At 29.7% G+C, this 26,613-nt stretch overlaps 1 protein-coding gene across 6 annotated transcripts in view; it reads right to left on the bottom strand.

The window, feature by feature from the left end:
- The window catches only part of LOC142331664 (regulator of nonsense transcripts 2-like), a 90,782-nt gene that overhangs the window by 30,181 nt on the left and 33,988 nt on the right, over positions 1-26,613 (bottom strand). For 3 of the 6 annotated variants that reach the window (XM_075377686.1, XM_075377685.1, XM_075377687.1), the window contains exons 13-20: positions 24,081-24,239; positions 21,178-21,351; positions 19,090-19,248; positions 18,523-18,702; positions 17,847-18,044; positions 6,698-6,818; positions 4,522-4,589; positions 1,918-2,062 (exon numbers count right to left, since the gene is read on the bottom strand). In XM_075377686.1, the coding sequence (XP_075233801.1) occupies positions 1,918-2,062; positions 4,522-4,589; positions 6,698-6,818; positions 17,847-18,044; positions 18,523-18,702; positions 19,090-19,248; positions 21,178-21,351; positions 24,081-24,239 (1,204 nt within the window). Of the gene's footprint in view, positions 1-1,917; positions 2,063-4,521; positions 4,590-6,697; positions 6,819-7,554; positions 7,727-17,846; positions 18,045-18,522; positions 18,703-19,089; positions 19,249-21,177; positions 21,352-24,080; positions 24,240-26,613 lie in introns of those variants that run through there. The other 3 variants (XM_075377689.1, XM_075377688.1, XM_075377690.1) reach the window with 3 other exon arrangements.

The following is a 26,613-nucleotide window of genomic DNA, read 5'->3' as shown; positions in this document are numbered from 1 at the left end:
AACAATCCACTCCTGTAGGTGGTTGATGTCACAGAGTTTCTCTTAATAAACAATGTTTTATGTCTGGGCTCCTTGGTAGCCATACGATCAACCCTTCTCTTCCAATCTACTCATTTTGATATCGAATGCTTAATGCAGCACAAACATGGTTGCTGTAATGTGGTGGGACACCATCTAGCTGATAGAAAATTAATCTTTTTTCTTCTTCAATATAGTCAATGTAGAAAAACGTAAAGTTCAAGCATATCACAGAAAATATCTCCATTAATTATGCTTTCTACAAAAAATAATGGGACCATAATAGTCATTCATCAATCCGTACCAAACACTACCTTTGGGAGAGTCACACTGACGTTCAATAATTTTATGCAGTGACTCTGATCCCCAAATCCTGCAATTGTATCAATTTACTGACCCACTAATGTTGAATTTCACCTCATCAGAAAACATGAACATTTTTAGGTAGTCCTCATTTCCATCAATATTGTTAAGCATTAAAGCTGCAAACTCCTATCTTTTCACTTTGTCACTGGATTTGATTTCATGTAAAAATTTTATCTTATATGCACATAGTCTAAACCTCTTAAGCCCCACTTTATTCATTGCAGCTTTAGATATTCCTAACTCTAAACTGCTGTGCCTTCTTAATGACTTTTTCTGGCTACACATACTAAATGCTCAGATCCATTTCACATTCTGTTCACATACGGACAGCCAGCCAAGTGACTTCCCCTTTAAGACACTGCCTGTTTACTTGAACTGATTAAACCACGGAATATTGTTTTATTTGTAAGCATGACACTACCATACTCACATGACTAATCTCACTGAACTATGATAACTGATCTTGTTTCAATAAGCCAAATTACTGAGCTTTCTACTGTGGTGTCGTATGACTAAGTGTAAGACTGCTGATCAGATAAGCAGTGAAAGTCACACAGTGGTGCCAGTCACAACAAATATTTGAGATAAGTTTTTAATAATGTAATGAACATAAATAAGAAAACCAGATAGTTTTAAGTGATCATTATTTCATTACGATTGTTTGGAACCAAGGAACTCTTTTATATACAACCCACATAAACACCATATTTATGACAAGTAATTATTTTCAAAACTTTTATATTATTAATGATATATTTTTATTGATAAATCTTTTTTAAATAAAAATAATCTCTTAAGTAGCTGTCTACAAAACTCCAAAAAATTGGCACACTACACTGTCCTTAAAGCTTTTTTTTTTATTTAATACTAACTCACTTTGGGAAGGATGTCCACAAAATTATTGGTAACTATGGCACCAACAGAACCTTCTGTTGCAGCTTTTAAGTTTGGAATATGTAGAATAGTGTGCGACTCAATACTTTTGTTTTACTTCAGTTTTTCCTTACCTCTTACAAATTTGAAAAGTCAAGAATGTGTCTAAAGTAGCTGAATTCAATTAAAGAACAAGTATATCTATCTGGTGCTCTAAATATTGCTATTATCTACAAAATACACACTTGCTATTATTCTGAAGGGTACACTACATGCAAATTATTAATTATCATTAAGAATAGAACTGATCCCTAACACTAAAAAAGAGGTTGAAATTTCTTCTGCTAGGAAGAATATTTTCATCCACAGACCGACACTCTCTATTATACTTTATAACTTTAAAATTATATATACATACATTTTTCAGGGTTTTACCTGAAGAATTACAATATGGAATATTTGTCATCTAAATATTTTATCTGCATACTTATATATTTTTTTTATTATTTGTGTAGTGACTTATTTTGAATCTGAATATTTTGTGTTCCTGTTATAGTATAAACTCAAATTGCAACTAATAAAAAAAAACTAAATGGAATAATAAAGTAGTAAATAAGTAACTCAAATTTTATAATTATATAGAATGAATTTTCTCTTTACCAACAGGGTATTTCTTATTTCGTGCCACAAGTGGTACAGATATATCCATAGCTGGTGGCCTTACAGATTCTTTAATTCGATCTTGTACATTATCACTGACCATCTGATCCAAAGCATTCAAGAAATCAGTATCATCTTCACCCAACTAAAAAAAAAAGCACAAAAGAATTAAAAATATTTCTCAAAATTAGAAATACAATTCTTTGTATAGATAAGAGAAGAGAAATAGCATGGACTGATTTAAGAACTGAGATTTACAAAAAAAAAGAAAGTAAAGTAAAGTGAATCCAATCAATTTAATACCAGGATTTCCTTTAACAGACTTCAAAAGGAACAAATTTAAAAAAAGGATTATGTGATTTTAATCAAAGAAATTAAAAAGTAAAAGGTCAAAATAATACAAAAACACCTTTAATTAGCTAGAAGGGTGGTTCTGAATGTAACCACAATTTGGCAATAAATAAAAAAAACCTGCATAGACAAAAATATTTTATTATATACAACTTAAAACTGCTTTAATCTACTTTTCAACATAGTCGCAATTCAAATTCAAGCGTTTGTTGTTGCATTTCACTAATTTCTTCATAAAATTCAGCCACTTGGGTACCTGGCCAACCACCTTTCATAGCATTTTGAAGTTTGTCATTGTCATCAAAGTGCTGCAACGCAAGCCATTTCTTCATGTGAATGAAGAGATGAAAATCACTCAGTGCCAAGTATGAGTTGTAAGGGGGTTGATAAAAAATGTCCCATTGGAATTGATTCAGAAGTTCTTGAAATCTTCCAAGCACTATGAGGTCAAGCATTATCATGCAAAAAAACAACACCAAATGACAGCATGCCACGATGTTTGTTCTGAATGGCTTACCTAAGTTCTTCAAAGTTTCACAGTAGACTGTAGAAGTAGCTGCTTGCATCACAGCACTTTGATGATGATGATGAACTTCAAAATGCCTTGAAAAGAGGTACCCAAGCTACTGAATTTTATGATAAAAGTATTTGTAAATTTGTGTAACACTGTGACAAATGCTTGAATTTAAATGGTGATTATGTTGAAAAACAGGAAAAAGCTGTTATTTTAAGTTGTATATAGTAAAATATTTTTATCTATGCAGATTTTTTATTTATAGCCAAACTGAGGTAACTTTCCGAACCGCCCTTGTATGAAGAAGATTTATTAAACTTGAAAAAAAAATATTTTATGACATTTTTTGTAGTTATTCTGAGTATAAGAGCTTTTAAAGCAATTATATCTTTTGCAGTTGTAGAAATAATTTCCCTCATATATTATACTGACATCACTAATTTAGAGGGAAATTAACATTTATAAAATTTCACAGTATGAAAGATTTATGTTTCTTAGTTTCAGTGTATTTACAGATCTCAAATTGTAGAGTTTAGTTTTGAATTGTAGAGTTTTGTAGAGTAATTAGAATAGGGGAAATAAGATACAGCTTGCTGTTTTCTACAACTTGTTAACGGCTGTGGAAAAATTAGTAGTGGAATAACCAAGTGCTTGCTAATATATAAATTATAGAATGTAAATTGGTTAGAATTGAAAGAAGATATTATTGAAAATTTAATTTATCTTTTTACGTGGGTGAATTCTTCATGAAATATTATTTTAAGGAGGTAAAAAAAATGATCAGAAGAGTATTAAATACTTTAGTTGACCTTTCACCAACTGTTTAAACTCTTAAAATTTAAGCACTCTGAACCATTAATTATCAGTAAATGAAATTCACTATCATTTAACACAAAATCAACTGAAAAAATAAAAAAAACCATCATTGATGAAATCAAACACATAACGAACAACATGCTAGAATATGTGCTTCATAAGTTAAGGAATTTCAATTTTTGACCAAAAGTACAATTTTCAAATGTCATTTTTAAAAAAATTTTTAATATTTTTATTTAAATAGTAAATAAAATTAACCACACGACAATAATTTTTGAATACTTCTTTTTTATTATAATTAACACCATCAAAGTATGATGGTTTGAAAATATTTTCATGTAAATTCGACAAATATGATATTAACTTGACATATACGTGTAAATACTATGTAGTATGTACGTCAAAAAAATGAATTCATTTAAAAAATAATTATGAGACAACACACTTATGTTGGCTGATGTCTGCTTATTAAGTTCTACTTTTATACATTATTTGAACATTTTACTTTTGTTATATGGAATTTGTATTACCAAAGGACTCAAAAAAATAGAATCATGAACATTCTGAAACTTAAAAACAAGCAGTAATAAAGGAATTTTTTTTTAATTTCAGAACTAATTTCTAAACATGTCTTCGAACAATTTTTTTTTTTAATTTGAAACTGTTTAAAAAATCTATTAACATGGACTATACCTGATATTTCACAGCAATAAAAATACAAGAATTTATCAACTTACTGCTACAAACTGTTAAGTAAGTTTAACAGATTAGAGGCTGCCAATAAAAAATAGTAAACTCAAATCTTTTATTTAGGCTATTAAAACAGTTCTTACTAAAAGACCCTAAACAAATAGCGTTACGTTAAATTATTTTAACTTCTGAATCCTGAAAATAAATTATTTTCTTTATTAAATTTTACTCACCATGGGTTCAATGATGGTCTTTCTTGGTACTGATTGATCACTGTTAATACTGCCACGCAATTTGCAGCCTAAGTGACAAACAAAAAATGGAACTATGTTTAAATATTTAACGTAAGCAATCTATAAATTTTGATTTTTTTAAAACAGATTATTGTGCATTATTTTTCTATTATAAAAAATATTTTTCCCAAACTGAGTGAAGCCAATGTGTATACAACAAACACAGGATTTCTGTTTTTTAAAACAGAAAAGGGAATCCTTAATAAGTCTGGACTATTATATTCATTCATTAAAATAGCTAAGCCATTTTCAGAAGAGATTTGCAGTTCACAAGTTACTTAAAACTGTTATAACACTTAATAATGCACATAAGAGGTCTGTAGATAATGAAAAGTGTTTTTTTGACAGCCAAAGTGGCAACACGTTACTAATAAACATATGGTTACATGGACAGCTGATTTAGATTAGGAACCCAAGATTTAGGTGGTTTAAAGCATTTTCAGGTGGCCAGGAATCAGTTGCAGATGATCCACACTCTGGTAAACTGTTAACCTCAAAAAGTGACAATAACGTTGAGCAAATCAGAGACTTGATACCGTACGATTGGCAATTAAGTGTCAGAATGATTGCAGAACAACTGAATTTGAACCACAGTCCATAAAATTTTGACAATCGAATTGGACATGAAAAAAGTTTGTGCAAATTATTTTTTTTTCCTGGAATTACCGTTAGGTATTCTTCAGAGGATGAGATGAATGACAGACAATTCTTGTAGCATGTGAAAATGCCATGCCAGATTAGGATTCAAACCCAGGACCTCTGAGTTTGTGTAAAATTGGTCCCAAAAAACCTCCAAAAACCAAAAAGGGTGAAAGTGTGCCGCAACCTTCTAAGGCGAATTAAAACTGATCGTGATTTTCTAAAAAATGTTAATACTGGTGATGAATCTTGGATATGCGAGTACAACCCAGAAACAAAACGCCAGAGCAAGGAGTGGCACACCTCAAACTCACCACATCCCAAAAAAGGAAAAATGAGCAAATCAAAACCATGCTAATTTGTTTCTTCGATAGTAATGATATTGTCCATAACGAGTTTTTGCCTACACGGCAGACTGTAAATCAATAAGTTTACCAAGAAATTCTTGAAAGACTGCAGAAAACAGTTGTCCGCATGAGACCAGCCATCAAGGACAAAGAAAAACATTCCTGTAGTTCTGCAATCACCTTATTCACCTGACTTAGTCCCTTTGAGTTTTTCCTGTTCCCGACTTTAAAAACACCTCAAAGAACACCATTTTGGAACAGTAGAAAGCACAAAAAAAATATAACTGACCAACTGAAGAATATTTCAGTTTTGAAATTTTAATACTGCTATTAAGAGTGGGAAAACTGTTTGAAGCGTTGTGTGGCTTCCCAAGGGAACTACTTCGAAGGTGACAGAGTCCAAGAATAATTGGATTGTAAATAAAAAGTTTTTCTGAACCAGTCGCATTACTTTATTTACAGAACTCATATTTCTTAAATGAAATTATTAAAAATTAAACCAGTTCATGATGTAAATGCTGAAGTCAATCATAACAATTACATATTTTGTCATTTTTTTCTCTAAAATGATGTTTTCTTAATTACCCTAACACAACCACTGGAAGAGTAGAAAACATATTTTTTTTAATGAAATAACAGGAAGAAGGAAACATATAACTTGTAATGGTAAATTTTCTCCAAGCAGGTAAGATTGACAGGGGGCTTCACAAGCATTAAAAGTCTGAATTTTGTGCCCATGGTGCACTTTGTTTGAAAAATATACACCCAGTATTCAAACTGATAACAATAAATTTTAAGACATCGTGAATGCCAGAAAAACTTCAATCCACCCTGAAATGTCATTCAAGCTTCTTCAGTTTCTAAAAAAAGTTTTTTTATAACTTTTACCCTAAAATGAAGTTTACCATAGTTGATTTAAAATCTGTTCTACACTAATCTTCTTCTTTTAGTACTCCAACACCACTTAACCTTGCAGCATCTTATATTTATATAGAAATTTATTAATTTTTACCCATTCTAAGCATATCAATCAACACAAATTAGCATTAAATTAGTGTATGTGCCATAAAAATATAAAAGCAAAATAATAAATAGGTTTAAAAATTATAAATATCTATAAATAAGTTTACCAGACTCAAAAGGCTTATTTTCATGTTCATCACAATTTTCATCACTGGTTTCACTTTCTTCACTGACTGGTTGCAATGCCATGCAAAATGCAGAAGTGTTATTACTGCCTCTTACCACACCCTAAAATGAAGCCAAAAGAAAAAATTTATTTAAGCATAATTAACATTAATATACAACATACAGTGATACCTGATATGGTTATAAATGCAACTCACTTGGCATTTTCAAACACTAAATGCTTAAAAAAAAAATTTTTAAATCTCAAATGTAAAACCATGAAAATTTATCAGCTATAATTTATTTTGTATTATGCAACCACCACCAAGGAAACACACACCTTAAACAAGGAAATTTACAAGGAACGGTTAAGTGCAATCATAACTCAAGTGAGCGAGAGGAGTTCAATGTGACAAGAGGTGTGAGGTTGCAGTCGAAGAGTTGTTTGGATAGATTTTATAGATTCACTATTCTTTTTTATAGAATAGAATATAGATTCTGAACACAACCATCTTAAAAGAGCACAGGCATTTTAAATACAGATGTAATAGGTAAATATAGATATAACAGAATAATCTTGTGGATAGATAGAATTAAACATAAAAGATTTTGAAAAGTACCTGCAAAAATACAGAAATTCATATCAGTTAAATGCAGAAAGCTTTCATATCTTGGTCATATTATTATAAAGGAGCAAAGTTAGCAAACCTGAAGAAGATGAGAAGAAAAATATAATTGTTATTTAATCTAAGAAAATGGTCTGGGTATATATCAAGTGACTGACCTGTTCAGAAAAAACCGCTTCTAAAATTACATTTGTGATGTTTGCCAATGTTTGAATGATACTATAAGTCGAGACGATATAAACTACGATATAAATCAGCATGCTCAGAAATGTCCATCCCTATACTGTATTCAATTAGCTTACAGAGTGAAGAATTAACAAACATTGTATTTGAGTGACTGAATTCGTCATGATTCTTGCTGAGTCACAGCCCATATATCCATGCCGATTCACAACACGGCCATATCTGTAAACAACACTATAATCAGTACTCATATATTACAAGATGAATTTCATATTTGTGGGGAGCCCAGCATTTGTTCTGTTAGCCTATAGACAGAGATGGAGACTTAACACAACAGTACAATTTGGGCTGTCCTACTGAGCACAAAGTGACATGCTTGTCAATCAATTCTAAACAAGAAATGTTGTCAGTTTAAAATAAGTTACTGTATTTTTTGGAACCTGTAATTTCTTTCTGATTACGATAGTAACACAATTAAAAATATTAATTTACATAACTGTATTCATAAATGAAATAAATTTAACCCGCAATTAATAAAACCTGCAAATAAATTTAATTACGTGTAGATTTTCACTAAAATGGTATCATAGTTCACAGCATTATATTTGAAGCTAAAGGTAATAATTCAGATATAGAGACCTGCGGAATCACAACAAGTTGGACATAGCTGTGGAATAAAAAATAAAATAATATTTTTATATTAATTTACTAAATAATTAATCGATCAATACTACCTTAATACAGTCCTTAACCAGTTTCATCTGCAGTTCCCACAGAACTATCTTCTGTGATAGGCCAACAACCTTCCATTTCTAATCCATTTCTAAGTTTGACTCAGTTGCACTTCCACTGGAATTAATTTCCAGTTAATCTTCACTATCTGATGTCTCATCATCGCCCATTCCTATATAATTTTGCTTTCAATGACATCTTCAATTAATGCATCTGTTTTCCAATAAGAACGCATTATCTCCTAAACTTTCAACACTAATCTTTTCCAGTCTTCTACAGTAATTAACAAAATTACATCTAATGTAACGGCTTTCAGTTCTGTTAAAGACATGTGGGACTACTGCAGTCTCAAACTTTTTTTACTAGATTCCAGATAAATTCAACTGGGTTAAAATCTGGGTAGTAAGGTGACGATCTAAACCCTGTAATTCCTTTGTTATTTGGTATTTTTGTATTGTTATTTAGTAATTCATATTGGGCGGTATAGTTTGATAATTTCTAAAAGTTATTTTTTTGTTAGATCTGGATTGTAGTTAAATTTTTTTGGAGCCACTCTTGAATATCTTTTTTTCAATGAATTGGATGACGGAAGTTTATCTTTTTGTTTATTGTGCTAAGGTGCATTATCTATGACTAAAATACAATTTGTCAGTAGTAGTGGTGGAATAACTTGCTTTTTAATATACTTCAAACATTTTTCATTATTCATCTCTTTATAATAATCTTCTATTTTACCCTTAAAATCATATATTAATAACTAATATTTTAAGTAAAACAATTTTCATTGCAAAGAACAGAGAGAATAATAGTAATTAGTATTTAGAATATTAGTATTATAATGCTATATTAGTATTAGAATGTTAGTAATATTAGTGAGAATATTAGTATTTATTAGTAATAATACACCTACAAATTATGTAATGGTTATTTTAAATGTTCAACCCATATTTCTACCACTCATGCGTCTCTACTCATGATAATATCATTATTTAAACCAAAACAATTGATGTAAGAAATTTATATTTATATAAATTATATATTATATATTTATATAATAATCTTCTATTTTACCCTTAAAATCATACATTAATAACTAATATTTTAAGTAAAACAATTTTCATTGCAAAGAACAGAGAGAATAATAGTAATTAGTATTTAGAATATTAGTATTATAATGCTATATTAGTATTAGAATGTTAGTAATATTAGTGAGAATATTAGTATTTATTAGTAATAATACACCTACAAATTATGTAATGGTTATTTTAAATGTTCAACCCATATTTCTACCACTCATGCGTCTCTACTCATGATAATATCATTATTTAAACCAAAACAATTGATGTAAGAAATTTATATTTTATTTACTTGTATATACTTATTTAGTACGATATATTTTCTTCATCCTTGTGTTTTAAAGTACATTGACTAGGAAAACAATTGCTCTTATTACAAAATAACAGGGCAAAAGATAAAATTAATTATTTATACAAAAATAGTTGTAATTAAGTAGAAGAAAAACTGATGTTTTATTATTTAACAGTGAAATTAAAAAGACTTCAATTAATTCATTAATATGAAATTAATATAAATATAACCTAATAAATAATATAATGTCATGTAACATGATTTTGATGGGCATCTGCATTCATACAGAGACAGTAATGTTTAAAACAGAAATCTAATCTCATAGCAGAAGTCACAATTACTTTACAAGAACTACTGGAACATGACTGTATTTATTAGTAGTTTGTAAATTCTCCGAATATGCACTTTGCTTTTCAGCTAGTACTCAAGAAATATTACATTTATAAATAAAACATAAAATATTCACTTGATCACATTCAAGGAAAATGATTTAATTAAAAAAACATAATAAAAATACAATCTAACACCCACACCTCTGGAGGGAAAAACACCTGCCTTGTGACGATCCCGGTAACCACACCACCCTCTCCATTCATAGCCCTGATGAACTTTTACCAGAGGTCGTCTTTTAGACCCTCTAAACTTGGTAACACACAGTCATCAGTTTGACCTCTATCACAATGCCACCAACGCAAATACCTTGACAGACTTTTCAATCCATGTATTTACACAACCTAGTATCACATTTGTATGACCTTCTTCAAACCACAACCACCTACCATAACTTACAACCTTCAACTATCAAATTAACTGATTCGCTGAAGTACGATCACACGCGCCTTCCTACAGCACCAAAGGTTTTATACAAAAACTCTTCCTTTACTTACTTCAATCAGACTATGCACTCTGATCACTACTTGACAGAGTCTAAACACTAAAAATACTACCTTCATTCCAACAAAAATTGTTGATCACATCAACTACAAATTTGTCCTACAATTTAATTTACTCAAAGTCCTCTTGATATACTTAAAAATCAAGAAACAAATTCACATATTTACTAAGCCTCTAATGAAAACATACCCTACCTCTCTCTGCTATGGTCCGCTTTCAGGATGAAGGTCAATGCATACACCTTCCCACACCACAGCCGTATCACAAAGTACTCCACACATCCACTCTCATCCTAACAACAAATATCTCAGCTAACCAGGGCTCGTTCTCAAACTGCCTATCTTGGTGAAGTAAGCATCCATGCAGGTCTCCTAACCCCCTGGGTTGCTAATCTATCTAATACCACAAGCAGATGGCCGTACTTCGTTTCACATTTTTATTTAAATTTCTTTATTTTATGTTTTTTCAGTCAAGTAACCATAGGCAGGTGCAGCCAGTCGCATCGCACATACAGTAACAATAACAGTGGCTGAATTGGTTAAGCTGCTGTGCTGTACACCGTAGCACCCCTTAAAAAACTGAAACTGAAAAAATCCCGAAAATGGTTTTTAGTTATTTATTTGAAGAGTATCTTCCAACACATTTTCTATAGTATTTTCAAATGAATATCTCATTCAGTGTTGTCGGAAAATTTGTTACCATACTTCAAAACACTTTTACCTTTCTTCACCCCTTTCAAGATCAAATTTCAAAAAATCTAGAAATTGGCTTTTAGATATTCACATGAAGATTACATACACCAAAAATTAAGTCTCAACCCAGAATTTAAAAAAATTTAAATGTTAAAATTTAACATTAACCCATTTAAACTTTAGCCTTTTTCTAATTTTAGCCTTTCAAACTAAAAATTTTAGAAACTCCTTTTGTAATGCATACTTACACCATAAGAAGAACTTTTATACTAATATTCATCAATTTATCTTCAGCAGTTTTTACTGGACTTAAAATGGTTTTTTAAAACTGAATGACACTTTAATCCTTAACATAAACTGCTGGTATGAAAGAATGAAAGTATGTCATTCATTTTTTATTTCTTAGCAAAAACTGCTGGTATGAAGACTTACTCAAAAATTATGCAGTAAAACTGCTTTAAATATATTCTGGATGAATGTGTAAATGATCAACAATAATCAGTATTATAAACAAATTAGGTAAAATCGCCTATTTCATTGAAACTATAAAAGAAAGTTCTGTTTGCCGTGTCTGAGAAAGAAGGAAGATTATTAGGGATAAATTGGATAAGTGTGCCGAATTCAATTCTTTATAATGGAGGAGTTAAAGACATGTTAACTTCTATTAGTTCAAATTAATTTACTTACTTTTGATTTTATTTATTTCTTTACTTCTAAAATAAAGAGAATTTAATTGGAACGGTTCATTTGATTTTTCTACTTATGTATCAGAAAACTACTTAAACTTTATGTAAATTCACAATTCCTTATAAGTTTTATAATTTTTCTGATGAACATTGCAGAAGCATTTTGAACAAAATAAGTTTTGTTAAAAATGTTTCTTTTTTATGCATAGAATTACATTAATCACTAACATGTTTTAGTATTCTTTTTAACAAACTCAGAACGGATTAGGAACTATGCGATTATAAGATAACTCTCATTGTTTTACTAAATGATGTATACAAATGGATTGCACGGTGTCATGTTGCAGTGTGCCTGTTTGTATTAGTGTGAGAAATCAATTTTCTCCCTGTATGTGCAGCTACCTTGTCTTTACTTTTCAAAGATACACAAATATTTAAAAAGTTTAAGTAACTGGTTACTAAACCCTTATACTTTAAATGAATTTTGGGTTTTAACTGTTCTGAAATTTTTTTTCGTCAATAAAAATAATGTCAATGTACAAGTTTTTCCAAACTGTCACTAAAGGAAAATTTCAAATGTGTCATAGGTCATTTCTTTATGACTAAAGTAACAGCAATAACCCTAACTCAGAATGTCGGTTTCAAAATCGTATAATGTGGGAATCAAAATTAAATTTTGATAGAGCTATTCCAAATATGTGCCATAGAAAATTTTGGATGCATCTTTCGTGACAAACTGTTCATTCAACTCAATGGATTAAACCATGTTTATGGTTTACTAAACCCTCCCAAACTAAAAAATTAAGTCATAATGCTCTGCCAGGTATCATTTTTATCAAATCCAAAAGCAGTATTATTACATAAACACTTAATTAATTTGAAAAGGAGCAAAGGCTAAAACTAGCTAATATTTTTTTTTTTTAAGTATAAAAGGAAATAATCTTCCCAAAAGGTTATTGCATTTTCATTTTTTACTTTATTTTAATATGATTTCAGACAAGCAATGCATACATTTTTAGAAGAAAGATAAGGTGAGTAAGACCACTGTTTAGAAGGCAGCATGCTAACTACTTCTTTCTTTTTTCTTGTTTAGCCTCCACGAATTACTGTTCAGGTATTACTTCAGAGGATGATATGTATGAGTGTAAATGAAGTGTAGTCTTGTACAGTCTCAGTTCGATCATTCCTCAGATGTGTGGATAATTGAAACCCAACCAACAAAGAACACCAGTATTGACGATCTAGTATTCAAATCCATATAAAAGTAACTGCCTTTATGAACGCTGAAACTTTCGACTTGCAAATCAGCTGATTTGGGAAGACACATTCACGACTAACCAACACAGTGGGTCAGCATGCTAACCACCACTACACCAATCATTCAACACATATATATGTTTATGAACTCATGCTTTTCCTATAAGTGTAAAAATTTTAAAATAAGTTAATCATTTTTCTTGGGCTTCATTTATTTCTTTTCTACTTTTGGAAAAATAAATCCCATCTGCATTACACTAAATACAGCTCAATAAATTTAATACTTAGTTTTAACTTTTTTAGTTGTATTAGAAATTAATATAGCAGAGTTTAATCTGCTACAGTAATTTAAATTAAATAACTAATAGTACATTTCATTAATTTATTATCCAAAGATATACAAGTGAATGTATTTAAAATAGATATTTTAGATATTACAGATAAATTTTAAAAAATATTTTTTTTTCTAATGTCAAAGGCTAATAAAGATAATCTACTCTTCTATACAGTGATTTGATATTTTTTATGATGTACTTTATCTAGAAAAATGTCTATAGTAACCACAAAAATTTATCCAAATCAACATTTTAAACTTCTTTTTTATAAAAAAAATACCCGTTTTAAAATGGTTATTTTAAAACTTCTTTGGTAACTGATCTAATTCAAAGTTTTCAGTATTTGGATCACATTATTAGCCAAATCTGCAATCATCAAGGACAAGTTCCTAGGTATTTAATGTGAACACAGGTAAAAAACCCGTACACTGTAAGTAAAAATAATTAAAAAAATTGAAGTAAACGAAGTTAAAAATTAAAGTAAAAATAAAATTATTATAAATTTTGTATCACATTTATTATAAATGTATTTATTTATAAATTTTGTTTCACATTCATTATTACATTTTAAAAATAGAATACATAAGTACACAATTTGGAGAAATAATGAAAATAAACTCAAAAGATATAAATACACTGAGTAAAAGTGATAGAGGCATATGAAAATAATAAGAATGGTTAAATATTACAAAATAGTAACTGCATAACTTTTTTCCAGGGTTACAGGCATCAACTGCTGTTGTCATTAGCCTTTTACCCAAACAAAGAAGGAAAAAATTAAAAATACATTGTTTCTCTGCCTGGTAAAATAACTAACAACATAGTCAAAAAGTTCATCCAGAAATAGACTTATCATAGCATTAAAATCACAGAACACAATGACAAGGGTGTATAGGCTCTCTTGCCACTTAAAAACACATATTCAGTTTCTAAAGAAATGAAATAGAATCTTTTGATCCAGCTCTGCAATGGATAATGGAAGATGCTTTGCTGCCGGCATTAGATGATACTGACCCAGATGATCCAGTGAGCATTGTGTCAGTCTAGGCTTGATGCACTACCCACTAAAATGTTTGGGGTGGTTAAAGAGCTTACCATCTCTTTTTGAAACCTCCGAGCCTTCACGAGCTACACTGATGCTTGTTCAGCACTATTTTCTAATTATCATTACTTCATCTTCTTTCCTAATTTCCTGATTGACTGTTTTCTCTATTTCACTTTTACTGTTGGTGCATTATGTTCAAATTTCTTCTGCAGTCTATCTTCACTTTTGACCAGTTAAAGGCTCATTTCTAAGTTTTGTACAATCTTTTGTTTGGAGGCTTTTTTCCTGCATCAGATTTGGATTAGTTTGTATGAATGGTCAACTTTTCAATTTGTCATTTGTCACCTGATATGTTCAACTATGTCCGCTGGAGCTGGTGACAGTTAAGAGATTACATCTTTTGGTTTAAAGGAAGCTGTAGGAACTGCACCAACCTGAGCATAATATGCAACCTTTGGTAATCTGCTAAACATAATTTTTTCTAGCTTTGAGGTGGCTGACTTTTTGCATGGTCTTTATTTATTGGATTGCTACTTCCTCCCTATAAATCGAACGGTTTCACAATCTCGCAGAATGATGCCCATGGTAGTTGACACAAACCAATGGATCCCTGCACAGGTCATCTGGATGTGATGGATCATCACAAGGATAGATCCTTGTGATGAGTGGATTGTGCCGCTGTGACTGAATTTCTGACATCAAAAGCACTGCAATGGAGTCAAGATGAATGAAAAAATATCTAGTTATGAAAATCGGCCTCTATCTTTTTATGACATTTTAGTTTGTTAAACAACAAGACATGCGACACAGAGGGTACAACTTCTCTGTTGCACTGTGTGTTCAGTTGAAATGCATCACTCCTTGTCCATAGAATTTCTCCACAAAATCTCTACACACAACTACACCCTAGGAGATAATAGCATAGCATAGCATACCATGCAGTACAACCTCAATGTCTTGGCTTTGACTAGGCATAATGATTATAGGCATACCCTTAACCATGGGACAATCCCTGCCAAGGGCTGAAGTGACTGACTCACAGTACAAGACTTTAGCAGAGCAAGCTAACATCAGCTCGCCCCCAACCCGGTTTCCATTACCAAGAAGCAAAACAAGCACTCCCCTCTCTGCACTCCACTTAACATCGGCAAGAAAAATATCACAGAGATTCCTCCTGCATGCGGTGCAAGCAGTGAAAGTAGGCACAATCGTGACCAACTCGGACAGCTCGGTATGAATTAAGATCAAAATATTGCAAAGGGTTTCACATATTAAAAGTAATTTTAATGTGAATAAAATTGATGTGTTAGCAAGACCCAGTGGTAAAGTCACGTTTCGATCACCTCTCTATCATTGTGAACTCATCGCAATTGAGTAAATTTGAGGACAAATCAAATGTTACTTAGCATCAGAAAATACTTCTTTTAAAATATCTGATGGTAAAAATATATGCTTAAATTGATAAAGCCATTGATAAAGAGCCAGGAGGAATGGAAAACTATATAAAACATGTAATGAATATTGTTGAACCAAATTATTGGGAATTGGATGATATAACAGAAAACAAAATGAGCCTCACTGTATCTCTTAATACTGACAGAATTATGGATTTCTCGCAATCAGATGATGAAAACTAAATTGTATTTATTATTTGTTTATTATTATACAAATTTAATCTAAAATATTAATGGACATTTACTGTTAGTGGACAATTGATAATTTCATAACTCTTAAAAAACTCAAGGAAACTATTTAACAATAAACAATTTTAATGAATGGGTTATCAGATGTGCAGAACAAGGTAAGAAATATTTATTGATCACTTAACATGTCTTAATTATCAGGATTTACTGGAGATGCTTATGAGTCGGCCGCCTGAACACTCATACACGCACTCTTTATTTAAACTCTATAAGCTAACTGAATTAAGTATACATCCATTATTATTTAGTTATTTTTAGGATGAGGAAGGTACAGATAAACAAAAAATATTTCTTTAATACTTACCATTACTTTTGGAAGTTCAAACTACCTTTTCAAAATATATTGAAAAAGTTTCCTATAGTCATAATTTTTGTGTTATACAATATCTATGAGCTACACCTGATGAAAAAATTGTAAAGGCATTAACTATGCTTTAAATATTCATCTTTATTTAATGTAAATTGTGGAAGTTTGTCATAAATTCTCATCTAGATGCCATAGAAATAATAAACCACATCTACACAAATTTAGGAAACATGGGAACCACAAACAATGATGACTGTCTCTTCTTCCGTCAAAGTAGGCTGATGATCACAAAATGGGTGACTAATTATTCCACTTTGTTGAAAGAAAGAGTTCTCACATTCAACTGATAAAGACTTTTTCAAAAACCTGAGTTATATCAATATATTAAAAATCACATCAAAGTAAACAGGTTCCACAATATAACCAGAAATTGTACTATGCTGTGCAATATACAGCTTTACAGACAAGCTACAAGCTACAACTTACTATAAAAACTGTAGCCTTTATAGACAACCTGTAAAAATATTATAACTTCTGCTAATTAGCTTTACAGACAAGTAAAATGTGGGTACTTTGGATTTATTGTATTCCTAGTAAATCCTAGTATGAAAAAATCTATTACTTCGCATATGCCAGAACAAAGTGCACAAATTTTACTTGTCCGTAAAGCTGACTCGATGTAGAAAACAGTGCAGTGACTGTATTCCTCTCTAACATACATTTTATCCTTGATTACCAGCAATTTTAATAAAAATTCTTATTATTTTCAGTAGCCTTTCTCTGCACTGTAATCAAATTTCCTAAGTACTGCAGTAATGTTAAAACATACAGTTCAGAGCAGAAATTATGTCTACTATTTAAACTATAGCCATATTTTTTTAAATGTCTATATATTGACACCAACCATTGGAAAAATTATATAAATTACTAAATGATTGATAAAACTGTTGTTAAATATATTTTAACTGTACTTTATTGAAGTATGAAACATTAGAATTGCACAATCAGGAGAATAGGAAAAAGAGGACACTTTTTTATACGCAACTTGCCAAAATTCCCACCAGTTAAACACAAATTTAAATGCTTGACAATACTAAAGAGAATATTATTTAATAATGTATAAAACAATTTATTCTATCAAGCGATTCATAAAATATAACTCTTCAATGCCAAGAATCTTCTTTTATGATTTTCTTACAGCAGTTATTTGCATAGAAAAAATTACATATTCTTTTTCAGTTTAAAGTACCTGAAATAGTTTTCCCTAACTAAAAAGAAACAATTCTACCCAAAAAATAAAAAATAAAAGTAAAATCTACTTACAAGTCGTTTCATTGTGAAATCATCCATCAGTTTATCAGTTAGATCATTAATAGCTTCCAAAGATTGTTCATAACTGAGGCAAGTTTGAAGACAAGGGCAGAAATTGTGCAAAGCATCTAAAAACTGGTGTTCAACCATTACTGGGAAAGGCGTCTTATTATCCCAAATTGGTAAAGATTTTTTGTACCAAAAATAATTCTAATGGAATAAAAAAAAAATTAAGTTAATAAAATATTTAAAAAAATCAAAAATATTCTCTTAAGAAATTAAATTTATGTAAAACAACACCAAAAGAAATAAGGAATACCTACCACAGTAAGGGTTGGGATCACAGTTCGTTTGTTATGTACTTATATAACCGATTCAATATATATGTGAAGCAGAAATTTTTAAGCAATAAGCAATATACTAACTAGTACATCATGAATAAAATGTTCAATTTATTGTGAAAATGATACAATTCATCCACAGCATGAAAATTTAAAAAACTGTCCCCATAAGGATGAGGGAAGGAATCCCAATTTGAAATTTCAAAAAAACAGTCCGCAAAAGTTTAACTTATATAAAAATATACCATACTCTAAGTTTAAGCTTTACTGTTCACCCAGTAAATCAAACATACATTTACATTATATGTTTATACAGAAAACTGTATAAATAATTAAAAATTACGAACCTGAAAATAAGTGAAGAAATAAGTAAGTTTCATTTTAGAATCAGAATTTGTAAAGAAACTGGCACACGTGTCCAAAAGGACGAGAACTAATCTTATTCTAAATAGATTATCTGGAGGATCTAATGATGATGGTGATTCAGGATCCATGCTGACTCCAAATGTTATCAAAGAGTAGAGTACCTAAAATATAAAAACAAATAATACTGAGTGTTACTTTCATTAATAACGCACAAGTACAAAAGCTACAACACATGAATATTAACAATGTATCTTACTTTGCATTCATCGACTTCCAGACAAGGAAGAGAAACTATAAGAGAATTTACAATAGTGTTAATTCCATCCTTGAGATCCTCAATAGATGTCGAAGATTCACTCGAGTCAAGTAATAGGCGCTGCTTGTGTTCACTGACAGCACTAGACAGCCAGATCTTCATTTCAGTGAAGTAATTTTAGTCACTTGGAGTATCAGGGTATGGTAGTTGTTCTCAAAAACAGTAATTAAATCAAAATTTATAAAGCTACTTTTTAAACCTTAAAATTAAAAATATAAAGAATAAAATAAACCTTGAATACATCATTGCTATCGATAAGACGATAATTATATAGTTCACCATAATATTTAATGACCGCAACTCTGCGCTGATTGAGTGAAACTGCATTTAATTCCATGCCGATACGGATATCTTCAATAACACCATCCACAACTCGTGAACCAACAAACTCCTGTTTAAATTCAAATAAAAAATATAAAAAATCAGTAACACTAAAAATAATTACTGCTCAAACCCAAATGTACAAAATTAAATTATAAACAGGAAATATATTGCTGAAATATATTTTACCGAACTATTTACACTTTTTATGACAAACAGAAAAAAATTTGTATTTAACAGATTAATAATTGATTAATCTCAAGCACTTTCAAAGTACTCACTGAGAAATAACCAACAAAAAAGTTATAATGAATTAATACTTAATAAATAAAAAATACTTACGGAAACACAACAAAACAAACATTTCTGCCAGAGCTTTATAAATAAAAACAACTCTTGAACAAAACAAAGTAACCAGATGATTTTGGACATTCTTAATTCAAAGCATAAATCTAAATCTCTAAAACTTTCCACTAAGACTGCACATGTTGACCTTAATAGAAGTCCCTTAAAGAGAGGGTTGAGTAAGATAATCCCAAGAAATATAGAGATAACATGAAGTTTAATCAAAGAAACATCCCCCATTCAAACTAAGTGACAGCTGATTCGCTCTGAAAATCACTTCACTTAAATTATAAAGTTTTTGAGAGCTTTCTTATTTTTAAATTTATTAAAATAACTGTTCAGCATAGCATTTATTTGTACAAATTTAAATTTTCATTAAGTATAAAATATGATGGTCTTTTTCATTAAAAAAAGTATGTACTTTTATATAACCTTCTACAAGATATTTTGGAATGGTGCAGAAGGTCAGCACTCACCTTCCTGTACGAGAGGAAGACTGGTTCAACGTCTGGGCAGACCAGTGGGTGTCAGTGCTAATAATAGCACTTTGATACTGTCTCCCTTGCCATTTTACAGCTGAGCTATAATTACCAACAAATTCTGATTTGATGATCCAAGATGTAATAAGTTACATCTTGGACCAACACTATCATTCACCCAACAAAAAAAAAAATTAGTTATTACAGTAAAAAATGGAAGAGGAATATCCACCTAATGCACTGTTCATTAGATATAATAATAATACTTCAGTTTATAAATATATATATATATATATATAATAATTTTTATTTCAATAGTTAACGAGATACTAATATTCAATATAAATATACTTGAGAATGGGAAAAACACTAATCTGCTAGTTTTGAACAAAAAGCACCTATCCAATGCAAATTTATAGCAATTGACAGAAGCACTGTAAAGGTTCTACCAGCATCGACTAATGATCTAAAGTACAAATCAGCCCTATATGACTGCATTTAAGATTTTTTTATGCTTGTCTAATTTTGTAGAAAAATTCATATGTCCTATATTGTTTCTCATAAATATAAAGCCAAATTTGGTAAAATATTGGTATACTTTTCGAAACATAGTTTTACTGTCATTGTATATTTTCTCAATATGTAACTCTGCCATCTTCTGAAAGCACTATATATCTCAATTCTATTGAGTCCCTCATATTTTTCACTATAATCCATTCAGTCTAACAGTGAGAAATAAGTTCAGAATTGCCAAATAAAAAAAAAATTATAATAAATTTAAAAAAATCATACTTCTTTACCACTAAGAGTAACAACTGTTGGTCAGCTATTATAGATCAATTCTAGTTTTATCTCATAAATTTTGATTTTTCTCACAAACTCCTAAACAGTTGTTTAGAATGATGCTGAAGTTTTATTTTAACACTGTTAATTTTCTATACATTTTCCTTGGAATAAAGTATATTAACTTCAATAAACACAAAGTTAAAGAAAATTATAAGAAATAAATAAATAATCTCTAGGACAAATACCAGAAGGAAAAAGGCAAAGTTTATACAAACATCTGTCAACTGGAACAATCAGATACATAATTATACATTTGAGAACATTACTTATATGCTGTTATCAAATTAACTACAATACAGCAAATTATGGTAATAAAAGTATTTACATACCTGATATTCAACTACACCAGCGATGAGATTGGCTAAAGCAGGGATGCGATGGTATTTAACTTTCCATGCACTGACCAAGCACTTTATTGTATAATTTGCTATTTCTTTGTTATCCCAATTGATACATCTTAATATTTTAAGTACATTGTTCTCATAACCAGGCTGCATTAAGTCCTGGAAAATAAATTAAAAATTATTATGAAAAAAGGAAAATGAGTATTTTCATCTGCGTTATATATATATATATATATATATATATATATATATATATCATTAAACAATATTATCAGTATCATTATTAGTAGATGTTAGTAAAAATAGGCAGATATGGAATAAGATCCACAGTTTAAATTACACAGTTTATTTGAGCTTAACAAGTATAAAGTATAAGTTTAACATACAGTATAAATTTAACATAAAGTTTAATACACGTTTACATACGTGTGTATGGAGCTGCTGTTGCTAGTTGACTGACACAATGAGAGGGAGAGTCTCCCCACCACTTAATACATATTACTAATAACTAACCTATATTAATTATTAATTACATTCCATTAAATTACATTTTATTTTCTTAATTACATAACATTCAAAACATTAACAGTAGAAATATGATGTAAATAAAAAATTAACTGATTAATAGCCAAAAACCAATTAAGGTGCGAAAAATTAACCTTTTCGTAAAATTTATTTTTTAATTTTTATAAGATTTTTCGCACTTTATATGGAATTTACAATTTGGTGTATTTTCTCATAATTTATTTACTGATGAAGAAATGGTGCCACATTTTTGTAGGCATTCAGTAAAAATTTTTATCAGGGAAAACCAATTAGATTTGGATTTAAGGTTTGGTGTTTGTATAGTTCAAGTAGGCATTTGAACAAATTTATTCCATATGGAGGTGGAAACAAAGAAAATTTTAATATGGTCTTCAGACACAAGTAGTACTAGACTTGTTAAATATTGTATCCAATCCTAATTAGCACAGAATTCTTTCTGACAATTTCTTTTCTTTATATGATCTGAATGAATTTAATTTACTGAACAAAAAAGGATATTTTGTGACTGGCACTGTCAGAGAAAATAGGTTTCCAAATTGCTCATTGAAAAAACAAATTTTGCAGTTGCTAGATGGAATCATAATGCAGTGGTGAAAGTCACCAGTAATCACAATGGCACATATCCATTATCAAATACAAAGACACGTTATAGTAAATTCATGGAAAATAATTCACAGAATTACACATAATAATAAAATCCATCAAATTGATTGACTTAAAATCAAAGTCTTTTCTTGTATTATTACTGATAAATAGCGAAGAAATAAAAATATCACAAAGCATTGCTGAGAATGCAGAAAAAAGTAGATAATTTTCCTTCACCACCAATGGTTGTCCAATTTGTGAAAACAATTTGTCAGAAGATGTTCGTTAAGATCAAATAGTGTACATGTTATTATTTCAAAGCATGTAAAAAAAATGTAAAGTGGACCTAGATTCAAAATCTGTTCAAGAATTTCACAGCACAGAGAATAATTTTTTATAAAAGAAAACTAAATTAAAATGGTTTATTTGTAACTGCATTACTTTCAGTTTAATAAATTGTATGTAATATAAACTGTTCATATGTCTTATATTTTTCAAAAAATGACATTTTTGAAGGCTTTTTGCAAAGATGTGTAAACAAACCATTTTATTTCTGAGCAATAATTGATTATTTTATTGATATGAAAATATTTCTAGCTTTATGTGCTTAATAAGAGATAAAATAAATGGTTTATTAAGAAAAAAATTGTGTATGTTTATGTTCGGTAGTTAATGGGTTAAATTGTCTTTTATCATAATTTATTATCACTGTTATGCAGAGTAAAAATAATATTTTATCCAGATTAGTATGATTTAGATTAAAGAGATCACACCAGGAATAGAGATAGAAGTACACATTTTGGAGATAAAAAAAAGGTACTCCAGCATTTAAATAAAAAGATGGGGGAAGTTGAAGGGAAGAACACAACCACAGTAGCAGCATAAAATATAACAAACAAAAATGTACAGATTTACTGATTCATATATATTGTCGCCGAATGGCTTCGACCGCATATAATTCATACTCTTGCAGTGGCCCTGAAAAGGGCCGTTTTTTAGTGTTAGCTCTAAGAAGAGCTGTTGGATCTGGAAGATGGACTCCAGCAAAGTCTTGGTGTTGCAGCTCGTCCATTGAAGTCCGACCGGGCTTTCCATCAGTGGCAGTTGGGTCCCCACTACAGCGTGGCAGTGGGGCCCCCAGAGCCCTGCAATGTCGGGTCAGCATCGGTCATCCTTCGCCAGTGTGGCTGAGACGGTGCTCCCTGAGCTGAGATGTAAGCGGATTACTTACATTTTTCTCTTGCAAAGAGAGAAAAATACATTGAAACAAACAAGTTCATACCCTTCCTTAAGTATTAACTTCATAGATATTTGATATTTAAAAAAATAAATTGTTATACACAGTAGTCTTAAATTTACATACCTTCTGGAAGAACAACTGCAAAAACACTTACTGTCCCCACTTCAATCCAGTAACTTCAATATCTTCCATCCCTTAAAAAAAGTGTTTTGGTTCTGAACGGTTTTGGAAGAGAGAGGAGTAAAAGTGTAATGTTCAACTGGCTAAAATCCCAAATAAGATGTTTTTATACTCAAGATATAAAAGTTTGATCTTTGGTTTGAAAAATGCTCAGAAAACAATGGTGACTAACTAGAGAAATAAAGTAACTTTGTATAAATATTAGAGAAATAACATTTTTTTTCTTTAATTTTGTTTTTTTGATAATTAAACAACTGTTCCTTTTGAAATGCTCATATTAAAATTGAACATATCTAAACTAGATAATCACATTTTAGTAAATAAAATGAATACAAACCTGAAAAATTGTTTTCTTAATAAACTGTTGCATCGGCGGTCTCTGTTTTCGAACAGCAGAATTTGAATCAGGAGGATTCACAAAGTAAAAAGTGTTCTCTACAAGATTTGAATAACGATTATCAAATAACGTGGTAGTTTTTAACCTCATCATTTGTTCCTACAACAAAAACAACAAAATGGAATAAGAGATTTAACAAATGATAAAAGTATACGAAACATGTCTTAAAAGTTGATTCCCATAGGCTGATCTATCAGCCCAGAAGTTTGTTTGAAACTACCAGAAGCCACTCTATTGAACGCCTCTATGACTCCATTTTCAACACATCATAACAGCTTTTATACCAAATGAAAGCTTAATATCTTATTAACAGAAAAAAAATGTTAAGCCAATAGTCTAATAAATGAAAAAATTCATTCTGAAGGCAGTACATGACAGGCCACTTTTATTATTTGTCTACAAGCATTTTCAACTTCCTTTGTGTTTGTTTTCTGTGGATTTTAGTTACTTTATTTTCACTAGTTTTATTTATGTAACAGCTATTTCGATAGACAGTACCTTCTTCAAATGCTAAGTACAGAATACTAAAGCTTAAAAGTTATATAAGTACAAGGTAGATGATTGAATCTAACTTAAACTAATGATTAAATCATTAGAGATAAAATGTATAAAGTGAAACAGTAGGAAGTGTTCACATGTATCAGTTAATACTATTGGTCTATTTCAAAAAATGGACGGTATTTATATTTAAATTCAAAGCTTACCTCTACATTTAATAAATGTGAATTATTCAAATCTATATGATCATTTAAAATTAAGTTTATTAATTTCCAATGACTCTAAAAGGTTTAGTTTCAGGCCTTTGTTTTCAACTGTAGTACTTTGAAATTATGATTAAAAGCATGAATTTTATCAATTAAGAGACAGGCATAATTAGAATCCTCATTACTGGAAAAGCAAGATTTGTAGTTAGTTATAAATATTACAAAAAATCTACCAATGTCCAATATAAACAATCAAGTTTGTAAACTTCTGATTTTTTAAGTTTAACCGTTTTACTTTTTTTATTCTTAATGAATTTACCAAATGAATTATCGTTAACTAGATTTTAGTAATATCAAAATCTCTGCTCTTAAATATTTACTAATTTTTTCTTTGGGTTTACTTATATCAGTGTTTGAAATTTCTCTTGTATGAATGAATTACTAGAAGGAAAAACTTTGCTAATTGCCATTTTGTATAATTCATTCTGAGCCAGTTGATCAATTAGACTCATTTGGTAACCATTACTTACAGCTATACATTTTATAATATTAAGCTCTTTCTCAAAATTATCATCTGACATCGGAATATTTAAAAATCTACGAATGTAACTGTTTAAAGCCAATAATTTATATGCAAATGGATGAAATTATATACTATTAATGACAGTATCAGTGAGTGAGAGTTTGTGATGTATACTAAAAGATGTATACTAAAAGTATTCATTTTGTAATATTTCACTCTGTTAAGATGCAAGAATTATTTTGTTCTATTTCCAAAGAAAAAGTTATATCTTTGTACAATATGTTAATAAATTCAAAAATATATCTAGTTGTATCAAAAAATTTCCTGTAAAGTAATAAAAAATATCACTCACATTTCCATACCAACATTTGAAATATTTCAAGGATGAGCACAAATTTTATTTTCTAAATTATTAAAAAAAAACTCCAGTAGCTAATGACTAAGTAGATTACCCATAATTAAACCCTCTTTCAGAGTGTAAATGATATTATTAAATTTAAAATAATTTTGATTAAAACTAACACTTAATGCCTCAATTATCTCAATTCTTGTAATTTCATTTTTTTGAGTAATCAGTAACTTGTTAACAATAATGATATCTCGTGGTAGAGTATGGAAACAATTTTTTTACATCAAAACAAAGTAATATAGAATTATCCAGAATATTAAAATCCTTAATAATTTCAACAAGCAATTGAATTTTTGGTTAAAATTTGCAATAAGAAAATCCTTTTAGATAATTTAACAACAGGAACATTATTAACAACATATGGAACTACTTGGTCTAATTGAATGATTATTTTTATGTAATTTAATTAGAAATTAATTGAAATTAAAATATTTCAAATTTTGGTATATATACGTGGATGATATTTTTTACTGTTTTACAACCAACATTTTTGAGGTAGCTTTAGACTATTATATTCTTGAATTTTATTAACACATTAAATAAAAATATTGCTTTTAATTTGGAAGTAGAGCAATTTAATTCTATAATCGTTTTAGATTTAATTATTACAAAAATCAATAACAAACTAGATTTTAGTACACATCACAAACCCTCACACACTGATAGTGTCATTAATAGTAAATCATTTCATCCATTTGCAAATAAATTAGTGGCTTATGTTACACTCATAAATTAAATATTCTATTCATAAACTAAATATTGTGATGCCAAATGATAATTTTGATAAAAACTTAATATTACAAGACAAATAGCTGTAAATAACAGTCACCAAATGAG

The sequence above is a fragment of the Lycorma delicatula genome, chromosome 10 (assembly GCF_047948215.1).
Source record: "Lycorma delicatula isolate Av1 chromosome 10, ASM4794821v1, whole genome shotgun sequence".
Classification (NCBI taxonomy): domain Eukaryota; kingdom Metazoa; phylum Arthropoda; class Insecta; order Hemiptera; family Fulgoridae; genus Lycorma; species Lycorma delicatula.
The sequence above is the reverse complement of the archived record's forward strand: the minus strand, read 5'-3'. Positions and strand labels throughout refer to the sequence as shown.